This window comes from Oncorhynchus clarkii, chromosome 18 (assembly GCF_045791955.1).
Source record: "Oncorhynchus clarkii lewisi isolate Uvic-CL-2024 chromosome 18, UVic_Ocla_1.0, whole genome shotgun sequence".
NCBI lineage: Eukaryota > Metazoa > Chordata > Actinopteri > Salmoniformes > Salmonidae > Oncorhynchus > Oncorhynchus clarkii.
In genome coordinates, this window is record NC_092164.1 from 38,684,202 (window position 1) to 38,696,442 (window position 12,241).

The window sequence follows — 12,241 nt, forward strand, 5'->3', positions numbered from 1 at the left end:
GTGAATATATTTCATCTCCATCACTAAGCACTCTAACCATAATTGAAAGTGCTTTAATATCAGACACTTCCTTCATCTTCAACACAAGGGTTAGTGATGTAGCGTTAGCATCATTTTGGTTCCCGTCTCATTTAAAACCGCAATATGGGATATTTACAGCCATCATTAATCATATTTTTATATAATTAATTAAAAATATAATATAAATTAATTATATATATATATTATATATATTATATATATATATTATATATATATTATATATATATATTATATATATATTATATATATATATATATATATATATATATATATATATATATATCCATTGATTCCTGTGGAATATCATTTAGAAATGCATCATGAGTTTACCACAACTGTCTTCTATCATGTCCCAAAATGTAAGGTTGTTTTGTTCCATTATAAACAGTGTCTTTGTTAAACAATGCATAACTTTAAAGTACGTTTACAATTATCATGTGGATGTCAAGGACTGTCAGTCCTTGCAGAAAGAGCCCCGTTTATGAATTTGAGGATTCATTGAAGGGGGGTTACATGACCCCAGCCTCATCCCTCATCTGTATACCAAAACAAGTGACGGGCAGCACGTTTGGCTGGGGGGAAAAAACAAATCCCAGACTGCACCTTTAACGCTCCCTAGTCTGTTTAATATACGCTTCAACACACATCTGCATGCCTGGCTCAGTAGCTCAAAAAAATGACAACACTTTTCACAAGCAGCACGCACGTCTAGTGGTGCCTAACATTTTTTTTTGCGGCTAAAATAATACTCCTGGATTTGTCTGTGCTTGAGCCTCCGGCGGATATGTTTACACACAAATCTCAGGCATACTGTAATTTGCCATGTTTTCTGTTTTTTGGTTTTGTTAAGTGTGAAAGTACCTGCCGCTTTGAAATGTGCTCTGGGGCTGAAATGTTGGATGTTGTACTAGCTGAAAATGATCTTAAAACATGTTCTGTGATGTTGATCCCCCCCCAGGAGGCCTATAACACTAATTAAAGACAGAGGTTAACAAATGCATGGTGACAGTTCTAAGGTCAGGCTATATCACTTGGGTGCTGGCTTTAGAATGGTAACAGACACATACTTGTCCAGGGGCAACGAAGGGCAATCAGTGTCAGCTACCACTGGACATTATACTGCCACAGGATGTGATGCTGTCAGTGACACATGTTGGTTGGTCATTTAGGAGCCTTAAAGGACTCAAGGCCTGGAGGTCGTTGTGACTCAATAGAAGTTTAACAGAATACAGCGAGACATTCAGGGCCTTTGGTTTACATTTTATTCAACAAGACAATGATCCTTAAAACATATAATAGGTTTTCAAAAAAGCAAATTACATTTTTTTAAAAGGGGGGGAGGAAAATTAAGAATATGTTTACAAAAAAAAAAAATCACAATGATCAAGTGTTTGGCTTTCCACAATAAGAGGTTAACTCGTCTTTTTTTAATCTCATATTTATTTTCTAAGACAGAAACAAATGTGTAAGTGAACAAGCTAAAAAAAATAAAGTAACGAAGGCACATCTGGCTTGGTGATGAAAAAAAATGCGACAATGAATGTGAGATCATTAAACAAGCGGGGAATGAAAAAGACCGGATTCAGATTAGCGTTAATCGCTAACATTCACAGTTTGTATTTTTTGGCATTAAACCTATCGGGACGGAGGCAAAGCGCTTGGCAAACACACACTGCAACTCATGCTGCAGCGAGAAATCGTTATCAGATGCCTTGACTATAAAACAACAGAACTAAACAGAATGCTGACTCATTGGTCTCTGATAATAACAAACCCAAGGGGCCCAATGATTGTCGTTTTCTAAACTCAATATATCAACACATCTTAAATTTTGAGGCTCTTTTTATAGGCAAAACACAAAACAGTACAATATATTTCCGACGGCAATATGAAGCAATAAATAAAAAAATAAGAAGATGGAATCACAGTTTATAAAAGCAAAAAAAAATAAATGCACAGTTAATTTCCCTTTGAACTCTGACCTGTGTAAGGGCTATAAAATTCAGATGTGATTGTCTGACACTGCACCACTTTATGCGAGCCCACCGCTCACAGCCATACGTTTTCAAAAATGGCGGCACGAGTCTTTTTGCACAGAGAAGAAGTTGAGCTACCCATAGTTCCATGCAGCATGCAGACATTATCTTTAAAAGAAACACCATAGAGACCCGAAATGCCACCAAAAGCCAATGAAAGTTGTTTTCAAAGTGATTGTCACATAAAAAAAACGACAATAGCGCAGTGGAGCACTGACTGTGATTGAATAAAGAACCGTGAGGTAGGCAGTTACTACTGTGTTCTATTTCTCTGTGTCCATATGCCCACCTAGCAGTCTTTATACCATATCTATTTTTTCTACATCTGTCCAGCAATCATTAGTGTCATAGTATCTATTTATTTACTTACAAAGCTACATGTGCTTTTTTGTTCACGTTGTCTTTTTCTTTGCGTCTTTTTTTTTTATTCAACAAGCTAATGTACTTAGCGAGTATAGCCTCGCTTGCCTCTGAGGTGATCAATGCCCTCGTGGAATTGTGCGACTCAAGCTCTTTGGAACGGCCAGAACCAATGATGTTTGTTCCCATTACTCAGCAAGAGTTACATACAACTCTTTGTTTATTGCGCCCTGCAGTAAGCACTCTGTGGACAGAACATAGTCATATGCTGACTGACTTAGTATCAGCTAAAAGCTATCTCAGGTCGTGCTGTGCGCCTTCTATACGGCCTAAATCACCCCGCTGCTCCACATCCATGTGTTTGTGCTTGAAGTAGACGATACAATGGAGGAACGCAAAGACATCGACAACATTCAAAAAGTATAAGCCCTGGTGTGTCTGTAAGTAGCCTTGGGGGGAAAGTGAGCCAACTGATTGAAACAAGCCACCGATCATGCCATGCAGAGTTACAAGGGCTAAAATCCCCACAGCATTTTTAGATTAAAAACATAAGCCTTGTGACTGACAACCTCAATACCCGTTAAAGTAAAATGTATACTTTTTTTTCTTCCAATTTCACATGGAAACTGACACCCCTATACATAGAGGTTCTGAAAACACCTACACTCTTTTTTTGTTTTGACATTTTACACATTTCACCGACAATATATTAAATCAGCATTATTATTTACAGTGTTCGTTGATAATTTGGTTCACTTTGACATCTTTGACCAACTTGACACGGTCTCACATAATTGTTCATCAATGACGTTTTGCACATTTGTGTTTCGGTACATAAAAGAATAAGACTAAAATAGAAAAGATTTCAATTCATATTTCACTGCGTGTAAAATAAACAGCATATATTACAGCGTATAATAGCCACTTCATCTACATAAATTGGTACTAATGGCAGTATTTTCCAATATATGCTGGGTATTTTGACACTGAAAATACAATCCTTATAATTTGAATTTAATTTGACTTAAATGTTCATCTTTCCTGTGTGTGGGGGTGGGGGTGGGGGGGGGGAGATTGCACGCTCATTGATAATTGTGTTTGCATTGTGTGCTTTGCTGGAAACAAAGATGTCACACTTCGTTACCCTAACAACGTAGTATTGCCAGCTCTTGCAATTTAGATTGAACCCAAAACATGAGTTAGATTCTTAAACTTTGTCATGTTGCAATGTTATAAAGCAGTGACAACCTCATTCTGTTCATACTGCCATAAAACTGCATTTTGGTCTGAGGATGCTTACTGTACATTATAAACTGGGTGGTTCAAGCCCTGAATGAGGATTGGCTGAAAGCTGTGGTATATCAGACCATATACCACAGTTCTAATTACGTTGGTAACCAGTTTATAATAGCATTAAGGCACCTCGGGGGTTTGTAGTATATGGCCAATATACCACGGCTAAGGGCTGTACCCAGAAGAACAGCCCTTAGCCGGGGTATATTGGCCATATACCACACCATCTCTGGTCCTTATTGCTTAAGTATAACACTGCAACATTCAAACAAACAGTTTCGAGTGATAATTCTGGTGATATTTTGAATTGTGTTTCTGGTGATATTACCTTTCCGGAATCACAAGAGTAGTAAACACTGCATTTAGGTTCTGATCACATCGGGAGGCTGGATCGGTCCAGAGCCTTCCTGGGTCTACAGGCACGTTGTTGTTGTCGTCGTCACGGAGGCTAAAACGTCATCTGCTAAACATACATGGCTGCCGACACAAAGCTTTCTCCGCGGGCCACAGTGGTCGACGGCGGCTCATCAACGTGGTGACCGCCCGCGCCGGAGTACGGCGGCAGGGCTCCGTCATTTAGCGTGTCGTCGACATCGGCATACCGTATCGAGCCCTCCAGGACAGCAGGGCCGCCGCCATTAGCAGCCCCACCGCCGGCAGCGTTTTCATCGTCATCGTCGCAGGCATCCAGATCCTGTAACAGCAACAGATCCCGGTTGAACCAGCAACAACTCTCGAGAAAATGTCATCAACTGTGGTATGGTAGACAAAATCCACTCCTTGACCATGCACCGTTCAATAGTTTCACAATAGGTTCAAATAGCTTGTTTTGCTTACAAAATAGTCAAGATGTTGAGGGACCATGCAGGCAGAATGTTATAATATAGTACAAAAGGGTGAGTAATCGGACGATAGAGACGAATCCAGACTCTAGAAAGCAGCCGGCTGTACCTCATGAAGGGTAAAGGTCGTACAGGTAGTAAATCAACGACTATAAACAGCACTGTGTGAAAATGGAGACATTCCGGGTTGTGTTCATAAGGCACCCAATGGCAGACAACAGACTGAAACATGGAGCAACTACCTGGACTAAAGTACGATAGGAAACATTTTTTTTTTTTTGGTTTTCTGGTGTGACCTAAAGATCACAACCCGGAGATTGGAGGATGTCCTCTTACCGTGACAGGCTCTCCGCTGGTCTCGTAGTAGACCTTACTTAAAGGCTGGGTCTCCGTCAACTCCTTCGTCACTGGGTCCGTGACATGCTTGTTCAGCTGTGGGTAAAGTCAGATAACTGGGCCACTCATCTCCAATCAATAGCCATTAGCCCCATTACGAACTGCACTCCGTGTGGTTTATGACCTTCAATAATAACGAGCCCTGAGTGACAGGGAACGTGGACCACTCACCATCTCTGTGGAGCTGCCGGTCTTCACAGGCGGAGGGGGCTTGTGCTTGGGAGGACCACTGATTGGATGAGAGAAAAGGAGGGCAGAGGGAGAGGTTAGTGCAACTCACTCTGTCCACACCTAACATATATGGAGTGAGTAAAACTTAATTGATTGGAGGAAAGATATGGATTTGCTAAATCGTACATATTGAAAAAAAAATATGACTGAGAAATCGCTAAGAGTGTCCTGAAAGGACAATTTGCTGAGAGCGGGGACACTCACTCTCCGTTCTCTGCGTTCTGCTTGCGTTTGCGGACCAGCACGATGGCAGCGCCCACGATCGCCAGCAAGAGGACCACACCAATGATGCCTCCGATAATGCCAGCCGTCGACGGCCCTGCTGTTTTCTTTCGCTGCTCTGAAAGAGAAGACGACGCGGGGGTACTTAGGATTTCGTCCAATTCAAATATACGTGTCATCACTCCTTGCGATAAGAGCTGGGGGGAACATCAGCTGTTAGAAATCAGAATCCAATCAGAAGTGTTAAATGAAAACAGCTGTACTGAAGAACAGGGGCCTGTTCAGGAGGATGTTACAGAACATTCCGATAAAAACGCGTCACACAGAACAGACAGTTCATTCTATTTCTCTCTGCAACATTCAGAACGTTTCTCACCATCGAACGCACGCCAGGAAATGAGCTGTTAGGCATTTAAATGTCTGCCACACATCTTATCATCCCCCGATGTTCTGCGTTGACCTCAGCCTCCTTGCTCAATTATGCCTATGTTTGTGATTTCCAGAGGGCATTGAGGCTGAGTGAGGCGTCTAAATTAAATGTAAAAGCCTCTCATTATGTTGGTTTTAACCAGCTTGCAGTTTCCACAGACTGCCACTAGACCACTATTATCCTCAATATCACATTGGAGGATAATGGCGGTCGACTTCCTCTTTTCAGCCACATGGTGGTGTGCTGTTGCCAAGCTAGCACCTCGCTGCTGAGAGTGAGTGAGTGAGTGAGAGCATAAATTACTTTGTGGATTCTCACTCCGGCTTGCGTCCATATCACAGATTCCGACTACGGGTGATTCCACTGGGAACGGCGCAGACCCGCGCATCTGTTAGCTGTGTAGGTGTAGTGGAGTCTGCTGTTTCTACGCCGGGGACACGTTCAGAGACACACACTCATACAACCTCAGTCACAGCCGAAAAGAGACCGGTCAGCGTCAATCATTTGCTATCGCATAAACATGAAATGGAGAAGGGAAGGAGGGAGATATGGGGCGGTGGCCAGGGCTCGGTCCTGAATTGCTCGCTCTCTCTCTTTCTCAAAGCTGGATCCGCAGACACTCACACACACAAAAATCTATACAGACAGAAGCCCCTCCCCCCCTCCCCCAACCTATTGGCATCCCTCTGTGGGTACCCTTGCTGCTGATCTGATGTGCTGTGCTTGATATTTTAGCGTTTACATTAGCAGCGTTTACCATTAATGTTCTCAGATAAAAATAAAACTGTATTTTCAATAAATAATGAGTCATGTTAGTTACTGCATCAAAAACAAGCCGTCTAACATGGAGGAAATTAACTGGTCTTAAAACAATTATTGACGGAAAAAGAAAAACAAGCTGTTGTTATTGGTCAAGTCCAGATACACCCATCCCTGTTTCAGTCTGTTTTCTTATGTTCCGTCTGTTTTCTTATGCCTGATGAATATAACCCTGTTTGAAGGGCGGGATGGCTGAGGGAAGGAGGTAAAAGAAACAGACGATTGTATTGGCTGGGAAAAGGGGGGTAACGATAGGGGGTGCCCACCCACCCGATACCCACGGGTTAGGCAGAGAATGAGGGCCAAGACAGGGTGGGGGTAAGAAGAGAGGGAGGGAGAGAGAAAAAGGATTTGGATCAGATTTTGTCAGGGTGGATACAAGAATGGGGCGTGGTGGAGTGGAGAGGAGAGGGAGACGATGTCATTGGAGACTGATTAGCTCACAAAACAGATGTGATGTGAATAGACAAACCCCTTAGCACACTCAAACACACTAAGACCCACCCCACACACACACACACTCCTACCCAGTCATCCTAACATATTCTACCCCATATCTCTCCCAGTTCAGTCACTTACCAATACCATTCAGTGAGTAAAACCATTCTGTCAGCCCAGATTGAAAGAATGAGACTATCCCGAACCCACATTTTGTTACATTACAGCCTTATTCTAAAATGGATTAAATATTTATTTATTGTCAATCTACACACAATAAACCATAATGACAAAGCGAAAACAGGTTTTTATAAATATTTGCAAATGTATTAAATATAAAAACAGAAATACCTTATTTACATAAGTATTCAGACCCTTTGCTATGAGACTTGAAATTGAGTTCAGGTGTATCCTGTTTCCGTTGATCATTCTTGAGATGTTTCTACAACTTGATTGAAGTCACCTGTGGTAAATTCAACTGATTGGACATGATTTGGAAAGGCACACCTGACAGTGCATGTCAGAGCAAAAACCAAGCCATGAGGTCGAATGAATTGTATGTAGAGCTCCGAGACAGGATTGTGTCGAGGCACAGATCTGGGGAAGGGTACAAAAAAATGCCTGCAGCATTGAAGGTCCACACAGTGACCGCCCGGGCAAACTGAGCAATCGGGGGAGAAGGGCCATGGTCACTCTGACAGAGCTCCAGAGACTGGGTAGAAGGCTCATCTTACAACAAGACAATGACCCTAAGCATACAGCCAAGACAACGCAGGAGTGGCGTCGGGACAGGTCTCTAAATATCCTTGAGTGGCCCAGCCAGAGCCCGGACTTGAACCCGGTCAAAAATCTCTGGAAAAACCTGAAAATAGCTGTGCAGCAACGTTCCCCGACAGAGTTTGAGAGGATCTGCAAGAGAGGAATGGGAGAAACTCCCCAAATACTGGTGTGCCAAGCTTGTAGCGTCATACCCAAGGTTGTAATCGCTGCCAAAGATGCTTCAACAAAGTACTGAGTAAAGGGTCTGAGTACTTATGTAAATGTGATCATTTTCTTCTAACACATTTTCAAAAAATTCTAAAAACCTGTTTTTGTTTTGTCATCATGGCGTATTGTGTGTAGATTGATGAGGAAAAAATGTAATGTAATCCATTTCAGAATAAGGCTGTAACGTAACAAAATGTGGAAAAAGTCAAGGGGTCTGAATACTTTTCGAAAGCACTGCATATACATAAGATTTGTGAGGCTAGAGAGAGAGAGATGGGAGGGAAGGATGGTGCTAGGAGGGAGAGCGGAGGAGAGCGACAGGGGTGCGAAGGCTCTGAAGTGGGGCCAATAGAGGCAGACTGTAAAAGGTCCAGCGTCTCTCTGGGATACGGTTTAAGTAACAGGGAGGAACAACTAGCGAAACAACCCCTCACAGTCGGCCTGGCTCTCATTGCCATTGGCATTCTGCTGCTACACTCCTCCGCAAAACTCCCAACTGGGACAGCTCTCTCTATCTCTCTCGCTCTGTCTGTCTCCATCTCTCTCTCTCTCTCACAGTCCATTGCTCACTTTCCCTTCACTGGCAAGCAAGCTCTGAAATGTTCTCTTTTAGTCACACACTCGGTCAGACACAGAAGTACACACACACACAGCCCTTTGGGCCGAACATTTTTCAAATTCTACATAATTGCCTTATAGTTCAAAAACGAACCACTAAAAAAAAAACGATTTCTTCCTCTCCTTTTTCAAAATAGGTATTATACAGTAAGTGCTGGAGCTAGAGGGGGAGCGAAGGAGTGAAAGAAAGGATAAAGAATGGAGAGGGAGAGGGATAGAGAGAAGATTTCAACGTAACATGAAGTCAAATACTGCCTTGTGCTTAGAGGCCAAAACTGGATTACCCCTGACATCCGCCTCCCCTCCTCCCTCCACGTGTTTTTCTTTACCCCTTCCTCTCTTCATCCCTCTCTCCCTCCCTCCCTCTTTCTCTCTCCCCGACCACCTTAGTGACCTAGCGTGTTCTCGGCTTCCCGCCTGCTCCACCAACCCAAGCCCTCACACCTTCTTACACACACACTTACTTTGCGGGGCCGTCTGTGATTGGAGAACAGGCTCGCAGGAGTGTTGCTCTCCTGGACTCTTTAGCGTCCAATGAGCCTACATCTTATCTTTCCCCATTGCTCACAAGTGAGCAATACAACGCAAGGCACACACACACACACACACACACACCTTCAGCACCAATAGTCATTGGATCATGACGCCTTGTGGTAGTACTCTGCAAACCCTGCATGTGTACGTGTGTGTACGTGTGTGTACGTGTGTATCTGTGCGCTTTGAGTGTCTCAGCGTTTTATGTCCCTCTTAGTCTTAATAGCTACACTTTTAAACCCTATCAATTGCCAGAGATTCTCTTTTTTTCCGTGCCGGTCAACTCTCCCCATGCGTTTTGGTTTCCCTCCATCGTTCTTCCACTGAGTTCGCTTCCTCAAATAGCATGACTGGACCAGAAAAAAAGTGTTTCTCACAAAAATAAAACTGAAATGAGTTTATCGTCATTGCAAACGCCTCCAACCATTCCATTCCCAGGGATCAAACTGGGTCAAATAGGCGCGAGACAGCAACAGCCACTTAATTTCGGCTCCAGCGTGGCCCACGTCCCCTGATCTTTGCCTTAAAACAGATCACGTACCCAGCGACTGTCACTTATCTGGGTCAAGTGGACCAGGGTTGGTTTTCGGGGGCCGCGGCTGCCGCCTTTTACCGGGCAACCATCTGCATAGGTAATGAGGCCTGGGTGTTTGCGGGGGTTTGTCAGGTCAAGAGAGCAGTGTGTGTGTGTAGCTCAGAAGGGCATGAAGCAGGTTTACGCTCCACTGAGCTGGGTGTCTTCCAGACCAACAGGCACTTATACTAGCATGTCTTCGTGGGCACCGCTGCTTGTGCCTAGTAGCATCAAGCAGAGCCAAAGCTAATTTACTGCGATCCCTCCCCTGTTGGCCCCTGTGCATTTTAACTGTCTGGAGATTAAGCTGAGGTCAGTCAGTGACACTGCATGTTTGTTTTGTCAGATTGTGTCGCTATATCCTTCTGTCTGTTCTTCTGTCTGTGTGTGTGTGCGTGCGCCCCTCACTGTGACACTGATCTCCTCTACTACCTCCATGCCCCCCTCCCTCCCTCCTCCGCAGGCAGCAGTATGCTTCCTGCCATCCAGTGCCACAGTGAATCACAGCCCACACACTCCCATCCAGCCACTGCTGGCCCTCTAGCCCTGGGTAGACAGGCCTCTTACCCCGCCGCCGCCGCCCCACTGAGTGACCTTCCTCTCGCATACAAACAGACACAAAAGGGACACAGAAACACGGCAGAAACACAGTCAGACAGACAGACCCACAGACGAGGACAGCAGAAATACATACTTCCACCAAGTCCCCTCCTCCTGCTGCTACATGCCATATCAGTTTCTGATATAAACATCGGCAGTTGCAACGACACAGGAAACATATCCCGGGCTAAAACGGTTTAATAGGCTTAAACCCTGATACACACTGTCAGTGTGTAGGCCTTTTTTCCGTTCACTTGATCTTTTTAGAGAGAGGCCGTCTCTTAGGAATTGTTTTGACTGCATGCCGTGGATTCTACGTCGTGTTTTGACACCCCAGGTATGCAGGTACTTTCACTAACGGTCATACAAAATGGCCACCTCGTTCTTCCCGCAAAACAACATCACAACTTGTTTATCTGCGAGTGATTTGTTGCAGCTGGAGATGCTAGCATTGAACTTTGTAACCTCTCAAACAGAAACACTGCCACTCACTATAATTCCCCTCACATACTGTGAAAACACACACACACACACACACACACACACACACAATCCCTGCAGGACTAACAGCTGATTTGTCTTAGCCTGCCTGGTATGCCTGTCGAGAACCAGACGTTTCATCATCCTCCACTCCCTCCCTCCCTCTCCCCTATACACTCATCCATCACCTCACACCTCTCTGTTCCGCTCCTGTAAAACTCCTCTTGTTTTACCACAATGGAGTTTCAGAGAACGGACAGATCAAGGGAGAAGCCCGGAGCGCACTTAAACCCCATTTCTGTGTCTTTCAGCATCTAATTTGCGTTTCCCGGACTATGGTTAGGAGGGGAGAGTAGGAATGAAAGAGAGAGAGAGAGAGAAAGACCAGAGAGAGCGCGAAAGAGGGTGAAATGGTTTTATAGAGAGAGAGAGAGAGAGAGAGATGAGCTACCTTGAGTGCATCGGTCTGAGATGGTGGTTAGTGGTTAACAGACTAATAGTGTAGTGAGCTGTGAGATTTTGCTACGCTAACGACGGTAAAGGTCTCTGGGATGGCTAGCCGCGGCGGAACTAAAGGGCAGGCCCTGCGAGGCCACGGTTGGAGTGTGTTTAATGGACAGAGAGAGGTAGAGGAGGAGAGATAGAGAAAGATGAGCGGAAGGAACAGGGGAAAGAAAAACCAGAGAAAAGGAAAACGAAAAAATTGAAATAATTATATATTCATGACTTCTGCGAAACCATCTAAAAAAAAATGAATCGCTAGGAGACTGGAGAAAAAGAAGGACAAAAAAACTCTGAATTTCACATTGGAATGAACTGCATTCTTTTCTACCTGTGATTTCCTATAATTGGACTCAATGAAAGGATTGAACCTAGGGGTGAACATCAACTCTGTTGTTATGACAGCAGTGAGAAGCTGTTGAAAAGCAGTGTGTGTGAAAAGCTGGGAAAAGACCAACAGTCATAGGAAAAACCGGAGAAACAGCCATGATCTGTACATATCGATATATGACTGAGGGAATGTACAACAAAACCATTCCCATGGCAACACCGGCTGTTTTATATACAGAGGAAGTGAGTCATCATTGAATTACAGAATATTGTGTATCAAATGTATATAGAACTCTAAATGCCAATGCATTCTAAACAATATATACCTTTTATATTAAAACGGTACCCCACATTGTTTGCGACAAAGACTGTATTAACTACTAGGCTATTGCTGATTACCAGCAAGCACACAGCAATCTGTATGGCGGTTTACAGCATCAAAAAAAATATACTCCACGGCTTATGGTTTTGGAAGGTACTACTGAATAGAAGGAACTCACCCAATTAA

At 43.8% G+C, this 12,241-nt stretch overlaps 1 protein-coding gene across 3 annotated transcripts in view; it reads right to left on the reverse strand.

The window, feature by feature from the left end:
* Positions 1 to 1,286: 1,286 nt before the first annotated feature.
* The window catches only part of LOC139373439 (poliovirus receptor homolog), an 80,528-nt gene continuing 69,573 nt past the window's right edge, over positions 1,287 to 12,241 (reverse strand). Inside the window, exons 7-11 of one of the 3 annotated variants that reach the window (XR_011627571.1) lie at positions 5,405 to 5,540; positions 5,141 to 5,198; positions 4,910 to 5,005; positions 3,975 to 4,425; positions 1,287 to 3,896 (exon numbers count right to left, since the gene is read on the reverse strand). Coding sequence is in view for 1 of the 3 variants with exons in the window: in XM_071113930.1 (XP_070970031.1) it covers positions 4,195 to 4,425; positions 4,910 to 5,005; positions 5,141 to 5,198; positions 5,405 to 5,540 (521 nt within the window). In the remaining 2 variants the exon portion in view is untranslated. Of the gene's footprint in view, positions 4,426 to 4,909; positions 5,006 to 5,140; positions 5,199 to 5,404; positions 5,541 to 12,241 lie in introns of all 3 variants that reach the window. The other 2 variants (XR_011627570.1, XM_071113930.1) reach the window with 2 other exon arrangements.